Source organism: Heterodontus francisci, chromosome 9, assembly GCF_036365525.1.
Source record: "Heterodontus francisci isolate sHetFra1 chromosome 9, sHetFra1.hap1, whole genome shotgun sequence".
NCBI classification, from domain to species: domain Eukaryota; kingdom Metazoa; phylum Chordata; class Chondrichthyes; order Heterodontiformes; family Heterodontidae; genus Heterodontus; species Heterodontus francisci.
The window spans coordinates 99,377,925-99,403,638 of NC_090379.1; the positions used below are offsets into that span (position 1 = coordinate 99,377,925).

General features: G+C 44.9%; 1 protein-coding gene across 1 annotated transcript in view; it reads left to right on the plus strand.

Moving 5' to 3' along the window:
- The window catches only part of plekhg3 (pleckstrin homology and RhoGEF domain containing G3), a 196,450-nt gene that overhangs the window by 144,222 nt on the left and 26,514 nt on the right, over positions 1–25,714 (plus strand). The window contains exons 6-12 of the mRNA XM_068039586.1: positions 6,326–6,395; positions 10,155–10,201; positions 12,090–12,240; positions 14,642–14,773; positions 19,975–20,157; positions 20,761–20,853; positions 24,662–24,748. Coding sequence (XP_067895687.1) covers positions 6,326–6,395; positions 10,155–10,201; positions 12,090–12,240; positions 14,642–14,773; positions 19,975–20,157; positions 20,761–20,853; positions 24,662–24,748 — 763 coding nt within the window. The remainder of the gene's footprint in view (positions 1–6,325; positions 6,396–10,154; positions 10,202–12,089; positions 12,241–14,641; positions 14,774–19,974; positions 20,158–20,760; positions 20,854–24,661; positions 24,749–25,714) is intronic.

A 25,714-nucleotide genomic window follows, 5' to 3' on the forward strand; every position in this document is an offset into this window, starting at 1 on the left:
GTGAATCTTCTCTGTACTGCCTCTAATGCATTTATATCCTTTCTCAAATAAGGCGACCAAAACTGTACACAGTACTCCAGATGTTGTCTCACCAATAACCTGTACAATTGTGGCAAAACATCCCTACTTTTATATTCCATTCCCCTTACAATAAACAAAAACATTCCATTTGCCTTCCTAATTGCTTGCTGTATCTATTCACTATTCTTCCTGCCAAAGTGGATAACTTCACATTTTCCCACATTACAGTCCATTTGTCAACATTTTACCCACTCACTTAACCTATCTATATTCCTTACAGACTTTTATGTCCTCTTCACAACCTACTTTCCAACCTATCTTTGAGTCATCAGTATATCTAGCAACCATACATTCGGTCCCTTCATCCAAGTCATTGATATAAATTGTAAATAGTTGAGGTCCCAGCACTGATCACTGTGGCACTCCACTAATTACAGCTTGCCAACCCGAAAAAGACCCATTTATCCCTACTCTCTGCTTCCTGTTAGCCAACCACTCCTTTATCCTTGCTAATATGTCACCCCCTACACCATGAGTTCTTATTTTGCTTAGTAACTTTTGATGTGACACTTTATCAAATGCCTTCTGGAAATCTACGTAAAGCACATCTGCAGGTTCCCCTTTATCCACATTCTTTGTTACTTAGTCAAAGAACTCCAATAAATTAGCCAAACATGATTTCCCTTTCATAAAACCATGTTGATTCTGCCTGATTACATTAAGATTGTCTAAGTGGCCCACTATAACTTCCTTAATAATAGCGTTTTCCCCATGACAGACATTAAGCTAACTGCTTTTGTTTTTTCCTGCTTTCAGTCTCCCTCCTTTTTTGAATAGAAGAGTCACACTTGCTATTTTCCAATCAGATGGGACCTTTTCAGGATCTAGGGAATTTTGGAAAATTAAATCCAACGCATCTATGGCAGCTGCCACTTCTTTTAAGACCCTAGGCTGAAGTTCATCAGAACCTGGGGACCTGTCAGCTTTTAGTTATAATAATCTTTTTCAGTATCCTTTTCCTGGTGATTATAATTGTTTTACATCCTGATTCACAGTTATGTCTGGGATGTTATTTGTATCCCCTACAGTGAAGACGGATGCAAAATATCTGTTCAATTCATCCACCATCTCCTTATTTTCCATTATTAATTCCCCCGACTCTCTCTCTCTCTAGAGGACCAATGCTCACTTTACTTATTCTTTTCCTTTATAAATACCTGTAGAACTCTTACTATCTGTTTTTTTATATTTCTAGCTATCTTTCTCTTGTACTCTAATTTCTCCCTCCTTATTAATCCTTTAGTCATTTTTTGCTGTTCTTTATATTCTGCCCAATCTTCTGAACTGCAACTCATATTCATGGGATTATATGCTTTTTCTTTCAATTTGATACTATCTTTAACTTCCTTAGTTAGCCACGGATGGAACGTCCTTCCCTTAGAGTCTTTCTTTCTCACTGGAATGTATCTTTTCTGAGTATTCTGAAATATCTTGTTAAATGTCTGCCACTGCATCTCTACTGACCTTTCCCTTAACCTAATTTGCCAGTTTACTTTAGCCAGCTCCGCCTTCATGCCCTCATAATTGCCCTTATTTAAGTTTAAAATACTAGTCTTAGATTCGCCCTTCTCTCCCTCAAACAGAATGTGAAATTCGATCATATTATGATCACTGCTACCTAGGGACATCTTCACTATGAGGTCATTAATTAATCCTATCTCATTGCAGTACCAGATCTAGTATAGCCTGCTCTCTGGTTGGCTCTAGAACATGCTGCTCCAAGAAACTGTTCCGAAAATACTCTGTTGAACTCATCATCCAGGCTACCTTTGCCAATCTGATTCGTCCAATCTATATTTTGATTAGAATCACCCATGATTATCGTCGTACCTTTCTCACAAGCCCTCGTTATTTCATCCTGTCTACCCCGCCATACGGCGTGATTACTGTTAGGGGGCCTATAAACCACTTCCACAGTAACTTCTTAACTATACTATTTCTCATCTCTAGAACTAAGGCCATCTGTCTCTATTGTACCAATGCCATCCTTAATTAACAGAGCTACCCCTCCACCTTTTCTTAGCTTCCTGGCCCTCCTAAATGTCATGTACCCAGTCTTTGTCATCTTGCAGTCATGTCTCTGTAATGGCTATCATATCATACATACTTATTACTATTTGAGCTGTCAACTCATCTGCTTTGTTATGAATGCTATGTGCATTCAGATACAGAGTCTTTAGTTCTGTCTTTTTACTATTTTTGTAACCTCTAGTCTTATCTGCTGGTGCACTCTTAGGTTTGTATACTCTGTCCCTTCCTGCCACACTCAGATCATCATTTTCCTTATTGCTACCTTGCTCTCTTGCCTTGTCTTCTCCACTTAATTTATCTCACCACCTCAATCCTGTTCCCCCGCCCCCACTATTTAGTTTAAAGACCTCTCTACTGCCCTAGTTATACGACCTGCCAGAACACTGGTCCCAGCGTGGTTCAGGTACAGACTGTCCCAAAGTTATAGTTTCCACTTTCCCCAGTACTGGTGCTAGTGCCCCACGAGTCAAAACCCATTTCTCACACACCAATTTCTGAGCCATGCGTTTAACTGCCTAATCATATTTACCCTACTCCAATTTGCTTGTAGCTCAGGTAATAATTTAAGGTTCTGCTTTTTAATTTAGACCCTAGCTGCACATACTCCCTCAGCAGAACATCTTTCCTAGTTCTACCAATGTCATTAGTACCTACATGGACCACGGCCACTGGATCCTCCCCCTCTGACTGCAAGTTCCTCTCCAGCCCACAGCAGATGTCCCGAATCCTGGCACCAGGCAGGCAATACAGCCTTCTGGATTCTCGCTCTCAGCTGCAGAGAACTATGTCTACCCTCCTGACTATGCTATCCCGTACTACCACTACATTCCTGTTTACTACCCCCCAGCTTGAATGGCTTCCTGTACAATGGTGCCATGGTCAGTTTGCTCATCCGTCTTGCAGCCCCACTTTCATCCATACAGGTTGAGAGAACCTTGAACCTGTTAGACAATTGCAAAGGCTGAGACTCCTCTGCTTCTACATTCTGGGGTCCCCATAGCTCCCGCACTTGCAGACACACCCTCTTGTCCCTGACCATGGACCAAATCAGAAGACCCTATCCTAAGGGATGTGACCGCCGGAATAGACAGTCACAGTATGGTGTCACACACTGAAATAGTTAGTCACCATAGCATGTCACACTCTGGAATAGACAGTTACTGTATTTGTGTCACACACCAAAATCATGAGTTACTACAGTGTCAGACTCCAGAATAGACAGTAAAAATAATAAAGTGCGAGAAATTGCAGTATGAGAGAAAACTCACAAGAAATATAAAAACAGACAGTAAAAGCTTGTACAAATATGTAAAAAGGAAAAGAGTAGCTAAAATGAGCATTGGTCCCTTAGAGGGTGAGACTGGGGAATTAATAATGGGAAATGAGGAAATAGCAGAGATCTCGAACAAGTATTTAGCATCCGTCTTCACAGTTGAAGACACAAGAATAGTAGAAAATCAGGAGGCAAAAGGGAGGAAGGAACTTAAAACAGTCACAATCACTAGAAGAAAAAGTACTAGGAAAACTAATGGGATTAAAGACTGACAGGTCCCCTGGACCTGTTGGCCTACATCTCAGGGTCTTAAAGGATATGGCTGCAGAGATAGTGGATGCATTAGTTGTAATTTAAATTCCCTAGAGTCCGGGTCTCATTGGATTGATAAACCACAAATGTAACACCTCTATTGAAGAAAGGAGGGAGACAGAAAGCAGGAAACTATCGACCAGTTAGCCTAACATCAGTCATTGGGAAAATGCTAGAATCCATTATCAAGAAAGTAGTAGCAGGACACTTAGAAAATCATAATACGATCAGGCAGAGTCAATATGGTTTTATGAAAGGCAAATCATGTTTGATAAATGTATTAGAGTTCTTTGAGGATGTAACAAGCAGGGTGAATAAAGGGGAACCAGTAGATGTAATGTATTTGGATTTCCAAAAGGCATTCGATAAGGTGCCACATAAAAAGTTACTACACAAGATAAGAGCTCATGGTGTTGAAGGTGATATATTAGCATGGATAGAGACTTGGCTAACTAACAGGAAACAGAGAGTTGGGATAAATTGGCACATTTGGGCTGGCAAACTGTAACTAGTGGAGTCCCACAGGGATCAGTGCTGGGGCCTTAACTAATTGCCATCTATATTAATGACTTGGATGAAAGGACCGAGTGTGTTGTCGCCAAATTTGCTGATAAAAAGATAGGTAGGAAAGCAAGTTATGAGGAGGGATATAGATAGGTTAAGTGAGTGGGCAGAAATTTGGCAGATGGAGTATAATGTGGGAAAATGTGAGGTTGTCGACTTTTACAAGAAGAATAGAAAAGCAGAATATTATTTACATGGAGCGAGACCGCAGAATGCTGCAGTACAGAGAGATCTAGGTGTCCTTGTACATAAATCACAAAAAGTCAGCATGCAGGTACAGCAAGTAATGAGGAAGGCAAATGAAATGTTGTCCTTTATTGCAAGGGGAATGGAGTATAAAAGTAGGGAAGTCTTGCTACAACTGTACAGGGCATTGGTGAGACCACACCTAGAGTACTGTGTAAAGCTTTGGCCTCCTTACTTAAGGAGGGATATAATTGCATTAGAAGCAGTTCAGAGAAGATTCACTAGGCTGATTCCTGGGATGAAAGGGTTGTCTTATGAGGAAAGATTGAGCAGTTTGGGCCTATACTCATTGTTGTTTAGAAGATTGAGAGGTGATCTTATTGAAACATATAAGATTCTGAGGGGACTTGACAGGGTAGATGCTGAGAGGATGTTTCTCTTCGGGGAATCTAGAACTAGAAACCATAGTTTCAAATTAAGGGGTCTGCCATTTAAGACAGAATTGAGGAGGAATTTCTTCTCTGAGTGTCATCAGTGTTTGGAATTCTCTTCCCCAGAGAGCAATGGAGTCTGAATCATTAAATATTTTCAAGGCTGAGTTAGACAGATTTTTGATCTACAAGGGAATCAAGTGTCATGGGGGGGACAGGCAGGAAAATGGAGTTGAGGCCATAATCAGATTAGCCATGGTCTTATTAAATAGCAGAGCAGGCTCGAGGGGCCGAATGGCCTATCTTCCTATTTCATATGTTCTTGTGTGTTACACAACAGATAGATATGGGAAGATTTTGACTGTGCATGATAATGTAAATGGGTGGTAGTGACCTCAGTGGAAATAAAATTATGGGGAGTTTTAAATCTGGCTGCTGATTTACCAACAAAGTCAACATCTATCCAAGGTTTCTGATGTCAGCTGAAATGGATTCAAATGGTTTGGCATGCAATCGGTAAATGTAAATCATCATACCATTTTCACATTTCCTTTCCAGGCAAATGCATGCAAATTCTTCAGTTGGAATTAGCCGAGGTAGTTATTTGTTTTGATGTTTTATCGTCTAATATTTATATTCTTTCTCTCCCTCTGTCCTTTGCTTTTCCTCTTTGTTTTCTATCCTTTCCTCCCCATCTCCTTCTTCATTTTGTCTTCCTTTTTTCTTTTCCTTTTTTCAACCCATTTTCTTTCTCTAATCCTTCATCTCTCCCCATCTCCTGCTGCCCTGATCCTGTCTCTCCCTTTCTGTCTCCTTCCTCTCTCTCTTGCCTCTCACCCTCTCTTTCCCTATGTCCCCCTTTTCCCCTGTCTCGCTCTTTCTTACTGTCTTTGTTTGCCCAAATCTCCCATCTTTTTCTCTTTCCCTGTCTCCTCCTCTCCCTTTCTCCTGCTGCCTCCCTCCCTCCCTCCCTCTCTCTCTCTCTCTCTCTCACTCACCCCTTTGTTTCTCCCTCTCTCTTTTCCCCCTTTCACCGCTCTCTCCCCTTCTTTGTACCTCTCTCTCTCCCATCTCCACCTCCTATCCCTTCTGTCTTTGCCCTTGTCCCTTCTGTTTCCTCCTCGCCCCCCCCCCCGCTCTCTCACGCCCCCACCCACCGCTCTCTCGCCCCACCCCACTCTTCCTTTGATGTTCCCCTCCCTCCCTTTCACTTCCTCCCTCCCTTTCACTTCCTCCCTCCTCCAATCCTCCTGAATCTCTCTCCCCCTCTCTTCCCCCTCTCTTCCCCCTCTCTTCCCCCTCTCTTCCCCCTCTCTTCCCCCTCTCTTCCCCCTCTCTTCCCCCTCTCTTCCCCCTCTCTTCCCCCTCTCTTCCCCCTCTCTCCCCTTGTCCCTCCGTTTCTCGTACTCTGGTCTGTCTCTCTGTTCTCCACACTCTGTCTTCGCAGTGACCTTCTGCAAGACCTTGACAGCTGTCATCATGATCCTGTTGCCATTGCGAGATGCTTTGTGGACAAGGTGGGTCACATTTTAGTATCTGCTCCGTATACTAACTAACCGCCTTCTACTCTAGGCAGTGATATGAGCCGAAGACCCGTGAGTGATGTGACCCCGTACTGGTGGTTTATCAGGCCTGGAAGTCTCTGTGCTATTTTGCATCATGTTGCTGTTACTGAGCATGGCCCAGTTAACCTGGTCAGCAGAGAGGTGTGTGCAGTGGACAAATGGGCTCCACCACTTCTGTTCCAGGCCTACTCAGGGACAGCATCTGTCTCAAGAGACTTGTGCTGTCAGAGGTGCACACAGGCTGATACAGACCTGTTGTCTGGTATCCCTTACTTTATTTACTCTTGTCTTGGTGCTCCTCAGGAGAAGGTTTTTGCTTACAGATGCAGAGCTGATCAGCTGGTCCTTGATGCCCACTGGAATGTACAACTGACTATGGAATAGAAACAAAAAATGCTGGAAAATACTCAGCAGCTCAGGCAGCTTGTGTGGAGGGAAAAACAGAGTTAGCATTTCAAGCTGATGACTTTTCATCAGAACTGGAAGAAGATAGAGATTTAGCAGTTTTTAAACAAGTGCTGAGGCAGGGAAAAGGAGAGGAAAGAACAAAATGGAAGCTCTATCATAGGATGGAGGGCAGGAGTGATTCAGTGACAGAGGGGATGGCAGTGCAAGGCAAAGGGAATGGTAATGGGACAAGTAACGAAAAAAATAGTGGGTCTAGGGGAGGTGTAATTGACAATAGCAGAACTATTTCCAGTACCTGCTGTCTGAAAAAATGGGAGGAGTGTCTATAACCTAATGTTCTTGGATTTGATGTTGAGTTCAGAAAGTTGTAAAGTGCCTAATAAAAAGATGATCTGTTCACGAACTGGCTATGGAGATCGGAAGGTCTAGATTTCAGGTCAAGGATTTCCTCTAAATGTCACCAGACTCAACTCATACGTATCTCTCCCTTCCCAGTTCCTCCTCCAACCCCAGACAGGGAATATGAACGACAATAAAGGACAGGCAGGTAGGAGTATCAGAACTGTACAGGTGGGAGGCTCGCTGACCGATAGACAAACTTGTCCTTACCACGGATTAGCCTCTTTGCAACAAGAAAGCACAACTCGCATTTATAAATCACCTTTAATGTAATAAAACATTCATATCTCAATTCACAGACACGGAAACACTGAACGGGGTGGAGTCACTCCCAGGGCAGGTACAGCATGGGTTAATACAGAGTAAAGCTCCCACTACACTGTCCCATCAAACACTCCCAGGGCAGGAACAGTATGAGCATCAGAAATGTCAACAAGCTTGGAAGTGAAACTGTTGCACTCCCAGCATATTTTTTTGGCTCACCTTGATGTGCACGATAATCGAAAATGGAACTGGAAGTTGTACACTGTCTAAGTACAGGGACTAATCTTATACCAGGGTGATAATCAGATCCCAGTGTCACCTTCTTTCCTGACCCTAATGTTTGACATGTATATCTGTTACCAAATCCCAATGAGTAAGTGGGTAAATGCATGTCTTATTGCATTGATGAGCCATGCATCGGCTGAGTGGACATAGTTTTTTTTTGATCGCTCTGGGCCATACTGGTACTTGAAAGGATCTAGAAGGATAACAGCAGGAAAAGCAATCAATTACCTATCAACCATTGGATCATAAACAAGTTATGTACAGGAGGAACAAGCAAAACCATCAATATTTAGGAACAGTTGGACGAGACAAGACCAAGTCCATCTAGTTCACCTTCTGCTATCCTGATAGTCGCCTGATATAATGATAATGGAGTTGTTAACTAATCATAGAGATCAATCTCTATTAATTAATCTATAATTGACCCAGACATGTGACAAGGAAAATCCCCAGTTGTTGAAGGCTTTGAGAAGCATAGAACCAAAGGTTGGAATTTTATGTTGTGCCCACCATCTGAAAAGTCAGGGGCGAGCCCGCCTCCCCCGGGCCTGGAAGCTATGCAGTGATTTTGCATGGCCCAGGCTCTTAACTGACCTTGTTCGAGGTTTCCACCCCTCTGAGGCAAGAGTTCCCGTCTCCAGGAGCTGCTGGCCAATCAGAGGGCTGGTAGCTCCTCAGTCCCAGCAGCGCCAACGGGAGCGGCGGCCTCTGCTGGCACTGCATCAAGCCAGAAGAGCAAGAGGGACGCTGGCACCAAGAAAGGCGGCGGCACAGTGGTGCAGTGGTTAGCACCGCAGCCTCACAGCTCCAGCGACCCGGGTTCAGTTCTGGGTACTGCCTGTGCGGAGTTTGCAAGTTCTCCCTGTGACTGCGTGGGTTTCTGCCGGTTTCCTCCCACAGCCAAAGACTTGCAGGTTGATAGGTAAATTGGCCATTGTAAATTGCCCCTAGTGTAGGTAGGTGGTAGGAGAATGGCGGGGATGTGGTAGGGAATATGGGATTAATGTAGGATTAGTATAAATGGGTGGTTGTTGGTCAGCACAGACTTGATGGGCCAAAGGGCCTGTTTCAGTGCTGTGTCTCTAAATAATAAATAAATAAAAGGTAAGTGGGGTTTCAGGCCTCACCGGGGAAAATCGAGTGGGCACCAGCAAGACGGGTGGGGTGTCGATTAGGAGGGCGGGGGGAAATGCTCCAGTGGGGCCAGCTTGTGCTGCAGGGGGGCCCTCCATGCGGCACAGGGTGTCTGATAAGGATGGCACCCCCACCCTGCCCCGCAGCCCGCAAGGAGGCCGCCTGGTTTTACTGGGTGGCCTCCCCAGGTGGCAAAGCTGCAGCAGTGGGTGGAGGCCCTTAAGTGGCAATTAATTGGCCACTTAAGAGCCTCAACTGGCCCGGGGTGGGCTGGCTGTTTTCAACCTCCCCCGCCGCTGGTAAAATGGCAGCGAGGGCGGGTGGGCGAGGGTAATGGCACCCCACCCCTCCGCCTCCCACTAACTTTTACGTCCTCCTGCCTCCAATCCACTCCCGGTGGAGCGTAAAATTCTGGCCGGAGATACTTGTTCCGCTCAAGCCTGCTATTCTTACCTCATGGCATGTTTTCCCTATTTTTAGATTAGAGATACAGCACTGAAACAGGCCCTTCGGCCCACCGAGTCTGTGCCAACCATCAACCACCCATTTATACTAATCCTACACTAATCCCATATTCCTACCAAACATCCCCACCTGTCCCTATATTTCCCTACCACCTACCTATACTAGTGACAATTTATAATGGCCAATTTACCTATGAACCTGCAAGTCTTTTGGCTTGTGGGAGGAAACCGGAGCACCCGGAGAAAACCCACGCAGACACAGGGAGAACTTGCAAACTCCACACAGGCAGTGTTGGCCCTGAGTTTTTATTCTGTTCTGCTGCCTCTCATGAGAGATTACATGGCTTGTGGGGTGAACTGTGGTGGGGAAAAGTGTTTAAATATGATGATCAGCATATGGAGTGAATTTTGTATGTTTGTACATTCCCAGGTCTCAAATTAATCATGCACTGAATCCCAAAATGTTATTTTCTGAAAGCAGAAGGTCCAATGGTTCTCAGTTGGTCTGAGAAGCTCCTGGACGTGGAGCCTGGGCATGTTTGGATGTCGGGTAAGAGCAGGGTTGGAGTTGGCTTTGATGGTCCCATGACAGAGTGGCCTTTGGCCATTCATTCACTAACATAGAAAGTGAACCAGACTGTAACCTGAGCCAAGTGAGTAGGGATGTCAGGAGGGGGGGGGGGGGGGGGTCACCTGTTGAGATTCTGTACAGTTCATACATTAGGCAAGTCACAGAACCTTCTGTTCTCTCTTGCAGAGTCAGGATTTTGATATCTACACCCAGTACTGTACCAACTACCCCAAGTAAGTAATCATCTTCTGTTCAAGTTATCTTGTTTACCTATTTTAGGAATGCACACACTGGGCTTGAGTACAAGGAGGCCATTTTCAATACCCGATCAGTGTCTCTCCTCTTCTGTACACAAAGACAGGCACAGCCACCAGTAATGGTGTCCAGAATGGCTCATTTCACAGCCACAGCATATTCAACCCAACAAGTCTATGCCAGTATTGATGTCCACATAAAGCCAGCTAAGAAAGTCAGTTGTGGTTCCCTGGCAGCACTCTTGCTTGAGTCAGAGGGTCGCGGATTCAACTCCCACTCCAGATACTTGAGCACATATTCAAAACTAATATACCTAGTGCAGTATTGAGGGAGTGCTGCGCTGTCAGAGGTGCTATGTTTCAGATGAGACATTAAACCGAGGCGCCCTCTGCTCTCTCAGTATGAGGATATAAAAAGGATAATGACTAAACTTTCTCTGCTCCAAGGAGAACAGTCTCAGATTCTGCAGTTTCTCACGTAACTGAAGTCCTTCATCCCTGTATTATTCCAGTAAATCTCCTCTGCACCCTCTCCAAGATCTTGATGTCCCTTCTCTAAAGTGTGGTGCCCATATTTGGACATTATGCTCTAGCTGAGGCTTGAGCATTGATTTATAAAGGTTTAGTATCACTTCTTTGCTTTTGTACTCTATGCTTGTATTTATAAAGCTGAAGATCCTGTGAGCTTTTTTAACAGCCTTACCAATTTGCTCTGCCACCTTCAAAGATTTGCAGCCTTCCCACCTTTCACCCTCCGTAAACTTGAGCTCATCCAAAACTCTGCCCATACCCTAAGTTCCATTCACCTGTTACTCCTGTGCTTGCTGACCTACACTGACTCCTGGTCCACAATGTCTTGACTTCAAAATTCTCATCCTTGTTTTCAAATCCCTCCATGGCGTTGCCCCTTCCTAACTCTGTAATCTCCTCCAGCCCCACAACCCTCTGAGAAATATCTCCGGTCATTCAATTCCGGCTTCTTGCACACCCCTGATTTTAATCGCTCCATCGCCAACCGTGCCTTCAGCCGCTGAGGCCCTAAGTTTTGAAATTCCCTCCCCAAACCGCTTCACGCCTCTCTCCTCCTCAAAACCTACCTCTTTGACTAAACTTTTGGTCACCTGTCTTCATAGCTCTTTGTGGGTTCATTGTCAAATTTTATTTGATAACTGTCCTGAGAATGCTTTGGGACATCTTATTGCATTAAAGGTGCTATGTAAATGCAAGTTGTTATTGTTGTATGTGAGCCCCTACAACTCTCTGTTCCTGCACCCCCTTTAACATTGTATCATTTGGTTTCTATTACTAGAATGATACCTGGGCTGAGGGACTTCAGTTATGCGGAGAGACGAGAATAGCTGGGATTGTTCTCCTTAGAGCAGAGAAGTTTAAGTAGAAATTTAATAGAGGTGTTGAAAATTATGAGGAGCTAATAAGGAGAAACTGTTTCCACTGGCAGGAGGGTCAGTAACCAGGGGACACAGATAATTGGCAAAAAAAAACAGAGGTGAGATGAGAATTTTTTACATGTTGAGTTATAATCTGGAATGCATTGCCTGGAAAGGTGTTGGAAGGAGATTCAATAGTAACTTTCAAAAGGGAATTGGATATATACTGGAAAAGTTGCAGTGTTATGGAGAAATTGCAGAGTGGGACTAATTCAATCTTACAAAGAACTGGCACGGGCATGGAGGGCTGAATGGTCCCCTCCTGTGCTGTATGATTCACACTGCACGCCATTAAATTTCATCTGCCCATTTCACCAGTCTGTCTGTGTCCCCCTGAAGTCTGCTGCTATCCTCCTCACTGTTTGCTCCATTTCCTTGTTCCTCAATTGAAACATCTCCTCCTCTTTTACTTCCTGCAGCTCTGTGGCAGCACTGACTGAATGTATGAGGAACAAGGTCTTGGCCAAATTCTTCAGGGAGCGTCAGTCGACTCTGAAGCGTTACCTCCCACTGGGCTCCTACCTGCTGAAACCAGTTCAGAGGATCCTCAAGTACCATCTCCTGCTGCAGGTAAGACAGCAGTGTCCAGGTGAACAAAGGACAATCATTCAGACATATCAGGGTGTGCCCAGAATAACAATCCTGGAACTCAGTGTACGCCCTCATGATGGCATTGCTAGCTGTGCTCCCTTTGTCTCTGCATTGTATAAATATTTCAAAGTGGTATCTGGATAAAACAATATGGTTAGATTTATTCTCTTTCCTCAAGCCATGGCTCGGTGGTAGCACTCTCCCCTCTGAGTTAGTAGATCATGGGTTCAAGTCCCACTCCAGAGACTTGAGCACAAAATTCAGGCTGACATCCCAGTGCAGTACTGAGGGAGTGCCGTCTTTTGGATAAGATGTTAAACTGAGGCCCGTCTACCCTCACAGCTGTGTGTAAAAGACTCCATGGCACTATTTTCAAAGAAGAGTAGAGAAGTTCTCCCTGTGTCCTGGTCAATATTTATCCCTCAATCAACATGACTAAAATAGATTATTGGATTGCTGTATGCAGGAGCTCACTGTGCACCAATTAGTTGTGGCGTTCCCCCACATTACAATAGTGACTGCATTTCAAAAAGACCTCCATTGTCTGTGAAAAGCTTTGGAACATCCTGAGCTCACGTAAGGCACGAGAGAAATGCACGTTCTTTCTTTCTCCTGAAAGTATGAGATTCCTTACTTGGTTTATGAGTGTCACAGATCTCGCACCACAAATGGCTATTCTTTATGTGAAGGGGCTATTTAACCAGGTGGGGCCCCACAGTACCTCCCACTCTCAACCTCGCCCCAATTTCCACACAGGTGGATGTTCTATCAGGAGCCACCGGATAGCAATCAGAATCAGGAATGTTTTCCCATTCTTTTCCCTCTCCCCACTTTCGCTCACGGATGCTGGTGCTAATTTCGACATACTGTTGGAAACTGGCTCGCTCTGAACAAGTTGACGGAATGCGTGGTTTGGTTAATCCAGCGAATCCGGTAAATTCTCACCAAAACCATTTGAGAATTTGAATCTGGTTCAATAAAAACAAGCTGAAAATAAAAAGCTTCTCTCAATAAAAGTGACTGTGAAGTTGTTGGATTGTCATAAAAACCCAACTGGGTCACTAATGTCCTTTAGGGAAGAAAATCTGCCCTCCTTACCAGGTCTGGCCTCCACTGACTCCAGTCCCACACCAACATGAGTGACTCAACTGCCCTCTGAAGTGGGCAAAGCAAGTCACTTAGTTGTATTAAAACATGCAGTGGTTCAAGCAGAAGGCCCACCATCACCTTCTCGGGGGGGCAACTAGGGATGGGCAATAAATTTTGGCTTAGCCAGCAATGCTCACATCCCGAGAATGAATATCAAAAGAAGTCCATATGATTCATTACTACAACTAATCAGATAGATGCTTTACCCAGCTACTCCATTTGGGGCCCACTCCCAGTGATTGCTGATGGAAAGACTGCATAATGTGTGTGTGAATGCGTGAAGGATATATTGGCTTTGGAGGTGGTGCAGCACAGATTCACCAGAGTGATGATGGGGCTAATGGATTAAATCATAAGGACAGGTTGCACAGACTCTGCTTGTTTCCCCTTGATAACAACAGTTATGTCTCAGTTGGTAGCACTCACGTCTGTGAGTCAGATGCCTGTGGATTCAAGTCCCACTCTGGGACTTGAGCACAAAAATCTAGCCTGACATTCCAGTGCAGTACTGACGGAAAGCTGCACTGTCAGAGGTGCCACCTTTTGGTCGAGATGTTAAACTGAGGTCCTGTCTGCTCTCTTTGATGGACATAGAGGATGCCACGGTACTATGTCAAAAAAGAGCAGAGGAGTTATCCCTGTATTTATCTTTCAATCAACATCATGAAAAAACAGATTATCTGGTTGTTATCACATTGCTGTTTGTGGGATCTTGCTATGTGCAACTTGGCTGCTGAGTTTCCTACATTGCAACAGTGACTCTACTTCAAACATACTTCATTGCCCGGGAAGCGCTTTGGGTTGTCCTATAGTCATGAAAGACACAAAAGGAATACAAGTCTTTTTTCTTGAGTATAGAAGATTAATGGGTGATCAAACTGCAATATTAAAGATGATTAAATGATCCAATAGGGTCGATTAAGAGAAACTGTTTCCCCTGGTGGTGGAGTCACCACCTTAAATTAGAGTTAGACTGTTCAGGGGTGATGTCAAGAAGCACTTCGGGAACTCTCTCCCCCAGAAGGCTGTGGGGTACATTTGGAGCTTTGAAGACTGAGATTGATGGATTTTGCTTGGGGAAGGTTATCAAGGGAGATGGAAGCAAAGGCAGGTAAATGGAGTTAACGTACAGATCATCCATGATCTAATTGTATGGTAGAGCAAGCTTGAGTGGCTGAACGGCCCCCTTCCTGTTCCTATGTTGCTATATCCCTGTCTGTCTTCCTTGCAGGAAATAGCAAAGCACTTTGATGCCAACCAGGAGGGCTATGAGGTGATTGAAGAAGCTATAGACACCATGACAGGTGTGGCCTGGTACATTAATGACATGAAGAGGAAACATGAGCATGCTATCCGGCTACAGGTATTAAACATCTCTGCTACGGGCTTTCCCTGCACAGAATCTCCCTCTCATACAAACATTTCCAGGCATCTCTCACACTGTCACTCATAATCGCTCCACTCCTCTCAGCACCCTCTGTTACTGATGCTATCTCTACTGATAATCCAGCTCCCTCACGCTCACTCAGTAACCCCTCCCCCAGCACCCTGTACTACTGACTATCTATTGATGTTAATCCAGTTGCCTCACACTGTCACTCAGTAACTCCTCCCTCAGTGTTGTGGTATTACTTTAAGGGGCATATCTAAAATGGCTGTCCATCACCAGACAGGATGTGATGTACAGACCCATGTGATATTTAGGCAGTTGTTGGAAACAGCTCCAGAGATGAGACCTGTTGCCCTACCTTCCTAATATTGCTGTATATATGTTGACATCTTCAATAAAAGAACCCACCATTTAGATTCACCAATCTTGCCTGTGTGATTGGTATGTTTGTGTTAAGCAAGAGAAACACAATGTGGTGGCAGTTGATGGTTGTTGAAGATCTGACTTCAAGTTCCTGCAGATCTTGCAAAGCTTTGGAAGTTCATCAAGTTTGTCTGCGATCCTTGCGGCAGCATCTAAGTCTGTGTAAGTGACTCTGCGATATTGTTAGTGTTGGACACACGGTAGGTTGGCATCATCGGTATATCACACCTCATGTCAACTGGCAGGTGTCGAGTCTCAATTCTGCAGCTTTACATTAAGGGAACATCGGTCTAAATCGATCTGCAATAACAGCTTGCACAGAAAAAAAAATATTTTATATAATCAACTCCATGAGGTGTGGCACTAGGCATTGGGGCACTGGATCAGGAGTACCGGGGGGGTGCAATCAAATGTTCGAGACAGGGCCAGAAAATAAAAAATAAGAATATGTCTGTCGAACGGCAGCTTCCAACAAGTCTGAGAAGGCTGAAAAAGTCCTCATCACCATTAACATTTTGGGCTCCAAAACGCAGCCTTGTGGGCACGGCCTAGCAAAAGAGTGGGACGCCAGCAACAGCGCCATCAATCCCAAGTCTGACAATTAGGTGTGGCCACCCAGTGTACTGCAAGTTGGTCGAGCCACAGAACTTAACCCCCATAAGAACTGTGCAAGTTTAAATCTTTATTCCTGTCACTGATACTCTTCAAGACAATATGACCATGAAGTTTCCATCCCTAAACTGGAAGACAGCAGACCTCTACATTGAATTTAAACTGTTCAGCGAGAGGATGGAACTGTGTTTTCTTGACTTGTCTGTTGCTGAGCCAGATAGACAAGCAATTAATGTTAAGATTGCCATTGGGAATGAAGGCTTCCATAGGTTAAATATGTCTGGTCTTTCAGAGAATGACTTAAAAGACCCGAGCAAAATATAGTCTACATTGGAAGACCAGTAAGTCGAACTCAATTTCAGAATTTACCGTCTTGAGTTTGTTGTTGCAGCAGTAGCCAAAGGAGACATTAGACCACTTTGTGACCTGATGTAGAGATAAGGGGCATGACTGCGATTTTTCTGAGGCTGAGCTAGCTGACAGGTTTATCGAGCTTGAAGCATTCCAAAAAGACCACCTTGACCAACCCAGTTTAGAAGCCTTGCTGAAAAGCGGTTGTAAATTTGAAGCCATCCTTATGGGCAGGCAGCGCCTACAAGCCCTGTGTACTTTGTCTACTATTGGCACTGTTGCCAACACAGCCAAGCCTGGCAAGCCATGTAGGCGGTGTGGCCTCATACATTCTCCAAGAAATTGTCCAGTCTTCCATGTTATTGCAAAGCATGTGGCAACAGAGGGCTCTGGAAGCACCAATGCAAAAAACCTAAATCACAACAAGACAAGCCACAGTTGGATGCACAACAAGTATGGCATTCCAACAGGCAGAGGGAACAGTCCAAATTTCAAAGGCAAAAAATACACAAGATGACCAGACAGAACGAAAGGTTGGAAGGTGAGCATGACCAAGGCACTGACACACAAAGTGAGCAGGCATTTCATTCTATCAATCTCATGGAGTGTATTGACACGGTGGGACCTTCAGAAGCTTTTGCTACCATCCAGGTTATTTTCCCACAAAAACCTGGCAGGCACACACTCTGGACCAAGAGTGACACAGGTGCAAGTGCCAATATTTTACCGCTCCGCATCCTGAAGAATATGTAAGCACAAAAGTGGCAAACTATGGCTCAACTGACCACTTCGATTCCATCTCGAGATCCATAACACTTGAGTGCTGAAATAACAACTCACCCTGGTCACCCCAAATTCTTCACATCATGGATACCACAGGTCCAGCGATTGCAAGCCTTCCGGCATCCTGACCTTGGTTATATTTCATAGCATTGACACGATAATGGCGAAGACAACAGACCACAAGGCCAACTGCAGATGATCTGTGATGAGCAGGAGCTGGATTACAAACCCAGCGGGTCAAAACTCACAATCGAGGCAAAGAAGCCAGCAAAGCATTGCAAGGTCCTACTGGAAACTGATCTGAAGATCAAGAAGGAGTGGAGATGGACTCTACAGAATTACTTTCAGAGGGAGAGGGACACCATCTCCGAACTGAGAACACAAACACAGCAACGCAGCACCCTGAAGAAGGAGTTCCTCGGATTGCAAGAAGACAGCTGACAAAAGGTACAAGTAATAACCCCCGAAGGCATGACATAGCAGGAACCTGTGCCAAATTCAAGAAGTTCCAGACCGAGAAGCGTCAAGCTATCCCATTGCCAACAGGACCTGTTCAAAGACACGACTCGAACCCAACATTCCCACTGATGGTCAAAACTGAGAGACTGTACAACGACCACAAACTGAATTTACGGTGACCAAGTCGGGGCATATCATTAGACCTCCAATACATGTTAGAGACTTGTAAGTTTGTTGCTGTATATTTTATTTTGTATTGTAAATTTTATATAAAGGCGGGGCTAAAGCATGGCGAGTTGAAGAGACTTAGCAGTTGGCAGGAAAAAAGACAGAAGCGCAAGGGGAGAGCCAACTGTGTAACAGCCCCGACAACCAATTTTATCTGCAGCACCTGTGGAAGAGTCTGTCACTCTAGAATTGGCCTTTATAGCCACTCCAGGCGCTGCTTCACAAACCACTGACCACCTCCAGGCGCGTATCCATTGTCTCTCGAGACAAGGAGGCCAAAGAGAGAGAGATATTTTAAACAATTAATACCTTTTTTCACTCACTGTATTGTAAATAGTTCTGATTATTTTAAGACACATCTTTAGTTTAGAAAAAGGGGATGCTGTGGTATTACGTATAAGGGGAGTGTCTAAAACACCTGTCCATCACCAGACAGGATGTGATGTACAAAGCAATGTGATCTCTAGGCAGTTTTTGGAAGCAGCTGCAGAGATGAGATGTATTATCCTGCATTCCGAGTATTATTGTAAATAAGTTCGCATCTTCAATAAAAGAATTCACCTTTTAGTTTCACCAATCTTGTCTGTGTAGTGTGTTTGTATTAAGCAAGAAAAACACAACACCCAGCACCCTGTGTTACTGACTGTATCTCTACTGATGTTAATCCAGCTCCCTCACACTGTCACTCAGTAACCCCTCCCCCAACACCCTGTGTTACTGACTATCTCTACTGATGTTAATCCAGCTCCCTCACACTGACACTCTGTAACCCCTCCCCCAGCACCTTCTGTTACTGACTGTATCTCTACTGATGTTAATCCAGCTCCCTCACACTGACACTCTGTAACCCCTCCCCCAGCACCTTCTGTTACTGACTGTATCTCTACTGATGTTAATCCAGCTCCCTCACACTGACACTCTGTAACCCCTCCCCCAGCACCTTCTGTTACTGACTGTATCTCTACTGATGTTAATCCAGCTCCCTCACACTGACACTCTGTAACCCCTCCCCCAGCACCCTGTGTTATTGACTGTATCTGTATTGATGTTAATCCAGCTCCCTCACACTGACGCTCTGTAACCCCTCCCCCAGCACCCTTTGTTACTGACTGTATCTCTACTGATGTTAATCCAGCTCCCTCACACTGTCACTCAGTAACCCCTCCCCCAACACCCTGTGTTACTGACTATCTCTACTGATGTTAATCCAGCTCCCTCACACTGACACTCTGTAACCCCTCCCCCAGCACCTTCTGTTACTGACTGTATCTCTACTGATGTTAATCCAGCTCCCTCACACTGACACTCTGTAACCCCTCCCCCAGCACCTTCTGTTACTGACTGTATCTCTACTGATGTTAATCCAGCTCCCTCACACTGACACTCTGTAACCCCTCCCCCAGCACCTTCTGTTACTGACTGTATCTCTACTGATGTTAATCCAGCTCCCTCACACTGACACTCTGTAACCCCTCCCCCAGCACCCTGTGTTATTGACTGTATCTGTATTGATGTTAATCCAGCTCCCTCACACTGACGCTCTGTAACCCCTCCCCCAGCACCCTTTGTTACTGACTGTATCTCTATTGATCTAGCTCCCTCACACTGACACTCTGTAACCCCTCCCCCAGCACCCTGTGTTACTGACTGTATCTCTACTGATGTTAATCCAGCTCCCTCACACTGACACACTGTAACCCCTCCCCCAGCACCCTATGTTATTGACTGTATCTCTATTGATGTTAATCCAGCTCCCTCACACTGACACTCTGTAACCCCTCCCCCAGCACCCTGTGTTACTGACTGTATCTCTACTGATGTTAATCCAGCTCCCTCACACTGTCACTCAGTAACCCCTCCCCCAGCACCGTCTGTTACTAACTGTATCTCTACTGATGTTAATCCAGCTCCCTCACACTGTCACTCAGTAACCCCTCCCCCAGCACCGTCTGTTACTAACTGTATCTCTACTGATGTTAATCCAGCTCCCTTACACTGTCACTCAGTAACCCCTCCCCCAACACCCTGTGTTACTGACTGTATCTCTACTGATGTTAATCCAGCTTCCTCACACTGACACTCTGTAACCCCTCCCCCAGCACCCTGTGTTACTGACTGTATCTCTACTGACGTTAATCCAGCTCCCTCACACTGTCAGTCAGGAAAGGTGAGGGTTTGTGTGGGATGGGGTGGGGGATTGGGAATGGCATGTGAATAATGGGTAAAACAGTATGGCGGGTGGGGATGTACAGCTCAGGGAGGCATTGCTATTGGATATGTTCTGTTAGTGTGACGGATCTTTGTTTTTGCCTTTCCAGGAGGTACAGAGCTTACTGATAAACTGGAACGGGCCAGACCTGACAACGTACGGGGAGTTGGTCCTGGAAGGAACATTCCGGATTCACCGTGCCAGAAATGAACGCACTTTATTCCTGTTTGATAAGGTTCTGCTGCTGGCCAAGAAAAGAGGGGAGCACTTCATCTACAAGACCCATATCATGGTACCTAACACTAGTCAACATGTTTACAGATCCATTCATGGATCTAAATACACCTTGAGAGAGAGAGAGAGATAAATTTGTATATAGAATAATGGATACCAGGGAGTGAGTTACAGGCTGGAATCTAATCGAGGGGTTCAGGTGGTTTATATATAGAATAATGGATACTTGGGAATGAGTTACAGGCTGCAGTGTCTTGCATGGTTGACATGTGAAATGATGAATACCATGGAACTCTGTGCAGAGAATCACTTGCTGTTGGTGTTAGACAGGGTTACCTGACAGGGTTACCATGGCAGGAGGTGCCATGACCCATCTGAAGAGAGGAGCATCAAGGCTAAATGTGACTGACCGCACACGCAACTGACTGCTGGTGAAAGCAATGGATGCCACTGGCTGCCATTTTGGTCAGGGATGGGAGTACTGGGAGCCTGGCCTATATTAGCCAATAGAGGCTGGCCTGTGTTCAAATCTCCTCTCTTTCCCCACCCTACCAGAACATGTAGGGCAGGAGTTCAGTAAGAACAGCTTATGTTACGAAGGAAATTGATTGTCCAGTTTGGATTGTAATGAACTCTCTCTGTCTCTCTCTCTCTCTAATAGTGCTCTGCACTAATGCTCATCGAAAGCACAAGAGACTCACTGTGCTTCGGACTGTCTCATTACAAGAACCCAAAGCAGCAGCACACTGTCCAGGTATGAGAACAGCATTGCTTTAAAAGCCATAACACCACACACAGCCTCTTCCAATGTCCTCTTTCCCGCACCCCCCCCCCTCCCCAATCCCCTTAACACACTGGTGTGATTATACTTGAAATTTCCATCCTTTACATCTCCTTACCCTCCCCTCTCCCCCCCCCCAGTCTTTTCCTGTTGAGAGATGGTGGAGGTAGTCTTTGCTCAGTCCCATTTTGTGCCAGTTATCTGGGTTCCAAGTCTGTTCTGTTCTTTTTCCTCTTTCCCATAATGTTTCTACATTATTGGCATCAATAGCCTTAGAAAAAACATTTTTGAAGTTTCCCTGAAGGCAGAATTTTTTCCAAGGACTTTGGTTATATTTCTTACATTTAAAAAAAAATAAGTAAATTCACTATTTTCTTTGGACTTGCCTCCCTTTTCCTTCCATCCAAAGGATGGGGATGCCATAGTGCAGTGTCAAACCAGGCAGTGCCTGGGGCAGGATGTTGGGGGTCGGGGGCGTAGTTAAAGGGTTAAATTATGGGGACAGGCATAGTCTAGGCTTGTATTTCCTCAAGTATAGAAGATTAAGGCGATCTAATTGAGGAAAGGAGTTGATAGGATAGATAGATAGAGAAAAACTATTTCCTCTGGTGGGGGGAATTCCAGACAAGGAGACATAATTAAAATTAGAACTAGGTCCTTCAGTCACGATGTCAGGAAGCACTTCTTCAAACAAAGGGTCATGGAAATGTGGAACTGTATTCCCCAGAATGTTGTGGATGCTGGGGGTCAGTTGGAACTTCCAAGATTGAGATTGATAGAGTTTTGTTGTTGTTAATCAACATCACTAAAACATATAATCTGCTCATTTAATTCATTGGTACTTGCTGCACCATACTGTATGCAAATTGACTACTGTGTTTCATATACTACAACAGTGACTAAACTTCGAAAGGTGCTGTACAAATGGAAGTTCGTTATTTAAAGTCCAACAAACTCATCCCTGGTAGATGGACAAATGCCACTGAGGGTTGCATCAGCTTGTCAGTGCTACCTCCACAGTGGAATAGCTCAAAAGCTTCAATCTGTGTTGTGGGTTGCGTTACCAGAGATGCCTAAGGAATTGTTAGCTCAGTAATGGGTCAACACATTCAGGGAAAAAGGAGTGTGAGGGAGGAAAGCAGTTTACTCTGTATCAGGCACTTAAGTAATTTACAGATTGCTTTTGATCACCGCATTAGCGTTCATTTCTCAGGATTCCATCTTTATGCAGCAAGAAATTAAACATCATTCAAGGTCTTGACATTTACAAACAATCACCTTGGAGGGGGTGCATCAGAATTATACCAGGGCTTAAAGGGTTAAATTGACTGAGATCAACAGATTTTCGTTGGGTAAGGGTATCAAAGGATATGAAACTGAGACTGGTAAATGGAGCTGAGTTACTGATCAGCCACAAAATAATTAAATGGTGTAGGTTCGAGGGGCTGAATGGCTTCCGCATGTCCCTATGTGCCAACCTGACCAGGGAATGCCAACCTAAGGCATGTGAGGACCAATCATGAAGATAGCTGAGCCTCCTATCCCGAATCTCAGCTGTATAAGTGCTGAAGTCCCCTGTGAGTAGGGTGGAAATCGAGACCTTTGTTTTGATGCTCTCCCATACCACTCACTCCCCTACCTCCAACCTCTACGGCCTTGCCACAAGAGTAGGTGAGATTGTGAACTCTTGAATGAGCAAGCACGCTGTGAGGTTCTCAACATGCTGCCCTTATAAGACACCTTCCCTCTTCCTGTGCCTTGGTTCCCCTTGTGTCTCTGGGCCCCCCCTATCAGGGCCTACTTTGCTTACAGTGTTGCCTGAGCTAGGATCCAGAGCCAATTACCCTTTCCTTTGATTCTCCTGCAAGAACAACAGGAGAATGCTGGAGGCAAGGCCGTCTCAGCAGCTGGAAGGACTCTTTTCAGTGGAGCTGTTGGTCCTTTTAGCTACATTCTTCCCCTTCTCTTGGCCTGTAGTTGGCAACGGCCCATTGTGAACTGACTGAAATCCGGAGTTTGCACTGAGGGGAATTGCATGCCCCTTTGGCACAGCAAGGCACCACTTTATGCATAGTTGAGGACTTGCAGCAAGAAACTATTAGGATTGTGAACCTCAACAAATAGTAATACAGTACAGGGTAGTCCCATATGCTGTCAATCAGCAGTGCAATGCAAGAAAGAATTTACATTTATATAGCGCCTTTCACTACCTCAGGAGGCCCCAAAATGTTTCACAGCCAATGAAGTACTTTATGAAGTGTCGTCACTGTTGTAGGGAAAGATGGCAAACAATTTGCACACAGCAAGTTCCCACTATCAGCAATTAAATAAATCATAGAATCATACAAACTTACAGCACAGAGGAGGCCATTCGGCCCACCATGTTTGTACTGTATCTTTGAAAGAGCAGCCATGCTTAGTCCCACATCCTCACTTTTTGTCCTGTAAGTTCCCTGTCCAACAGTCTCTTAAAATTATTTATGGAATCAGCTTCCACTGCTTTTTCAGGAAGAGCATTCCAGATCCCGACAACTCTCTGAAGTGGAAAAAAAATCCTCGTCTTCTGGCTGGATCTGTTGTGAATTATTTTAAATCTATGACCTCTAGTTATTGACCCACTCACCAGAGGGTATATTTTTTCTGTCTCGACACTATCAAAACCTCTCATCATCTTGAAAACCTCTGTTAAGTCACCTCTTTACCTTCCCAATCCCAAGGAGAACAGTCCAAACCTTTCCAATCTCTCCTCATAACTTAAGTCACCCATCCTTGGGAACATCCTGGTAAACCTCCTCTGCACCCTTTTTAATGCCTTTACATCTTTCCTGAAGTCTGCTGCCCTGAATTGTCGACAATACTCCAGCTGAAGCCTAACTAGTGATTTATAAAGTTCTAGCATGCTCTCTTTGTTTTGATAATCCATGTTTATAAATCCAAGTAACCCATATGCTTTGTTAACCACCTTATCGCTCTGCCCAGTCACCTATAAGGATTTGTGTAAGTGAACACCAAGATCCCTCTGCTCATCTACGCTTTTCAAAATTGTGCCATTTATAGTATACTGTCCTCCCAAAGTGCATCACTTCACACTTCTCTGCATTGAACTCATCTGTCATACTTCTGCACATTTCACCATCCTCTCTATGTCAACCTGAAGCTGTCCTCATTACTAACTACTGTATTGCCAAATTTTGTATCATCTGCAGACTTTACAATGCTGCTGCCTACACCTGAGCCTCGGTCTTTTATAAAAGTTGAAAAGAGTAACAAACCCAAAACTAACCCTTGGGAAACACCACTGCAAACTATCTCCAAATAATGTGCTTTTAGTGATGTTGGTAGAATGATTTAAAAAAAAAAACAGTTAAGACACCAGGGAGAAGCCCCTTCTTCAAAATAGTCTCATGGGATTTTTTTTTTATGCCCACTTTGAGAGGGCAGACGGTGCCTCGGTTTAATGTCTTATCTGAAAACGGCACCTCCGGCAGCACTGCACTCCGAGTGCTTCACTGGGTGTGTCAGCCTGGATTTTGTGCTCAAATCACTGGATTGAGATTTGAACCCACAACCTTGTGTCTCAGAGGCTTTGAAAATGGATTGTCAGTGCAATAAACCTTGTGCTACTGAGTTTATTTAAGCAATGGGCTTACTGTTGCTTTGTACGGAAACATTTCATGAAGACCAATGTAGTGCGCTGTCCTGGAGTGTTCCTTCAGTACTTCAACCACTGCCTCAATGTCTCTACATTTCAGCCAATCTGTGACATTCTGGTCTCTCACAGGCAAAGACAGTGGAAGAGAAGCGTCTCTGGACTCATCACGTAAAGAGGCTGATTCTGGAGAATCATCACGCCATCATTCCGCAGAAGGTGAGCTGCTATTTGAATCATAACAGGCTGCTTGGCACAGTACTCAATGCCAGGTCCATCGTGTTCATTACAGGGCAGTACTTAATACAAAGGGTTCAACATTGTCAGAACAGGGCAGTACTTAATACCAGGTCCATCAACAACAACCTACATTTATATAGCACCTTTAACGTAATAAAACATCCCATGGCACTTCACAGGAGCATTTTCAAACAAAATATGAACCGAGTCACAAAAGGAGATAAAAACAGAAAGTGCTGGAAATACTCAGCAGGTCTGCCAGCATCTGTGGAGAAACAGAGTTGATGTTTCGGGTCGGATATGATTCTTCTTCAGAACCCCTGGACAAAGGGGAGGGGAGAAATAGAGTCAAGATAGGAGGAAATAAGTTCAGTAGGGCAGGAACAGGCTGAAATGACGGATCTACTGGGATAGTCCTGTTTGTGGATTTTGGGAAGCAGGTAGAAGCAGGCTTTTGGGGGTTGCAGGACTATGAGGTGGGAAGTTGTGGGGGGAAAATCTCCAGAAGAGATGAGGTCAGTGACTGTCCTGGAGACAGGGGTTTGATGTTCGGTGGTGCAGGGGAAGGTAGGAAGAAGTGTCTGAGAGTTGGCGTTCAGCCTGTGCAAGGTAGAGGTCGGTACACCAGACAACAACAGCACCAGCCTTGTCAGCAAGTTTGATCATAATGTCGGGGTTAGACCTGAGAGAACGGAGTGCAGTAAGTTTGGAGGGAGTCAGGTTAGAGTGAGCGAGGGGGGAAAAGTAATATTATGCCGACGGTTCTTATTGAAAAGATCAAGAGTGGATAAGAGGCCAGAGGGAGGGTTCCAGTTTGAAGGAGAATACGGGAGGCGGGTGAATGGGTCTGCTGGTCGGTTGGAGGGGGATGGGGGGGATCTCCTGGCCAAAGAAGTGATCCCGGAGGCGAAGGCGACGGAAAAAGAGCTCAACGTCATGCCGAGC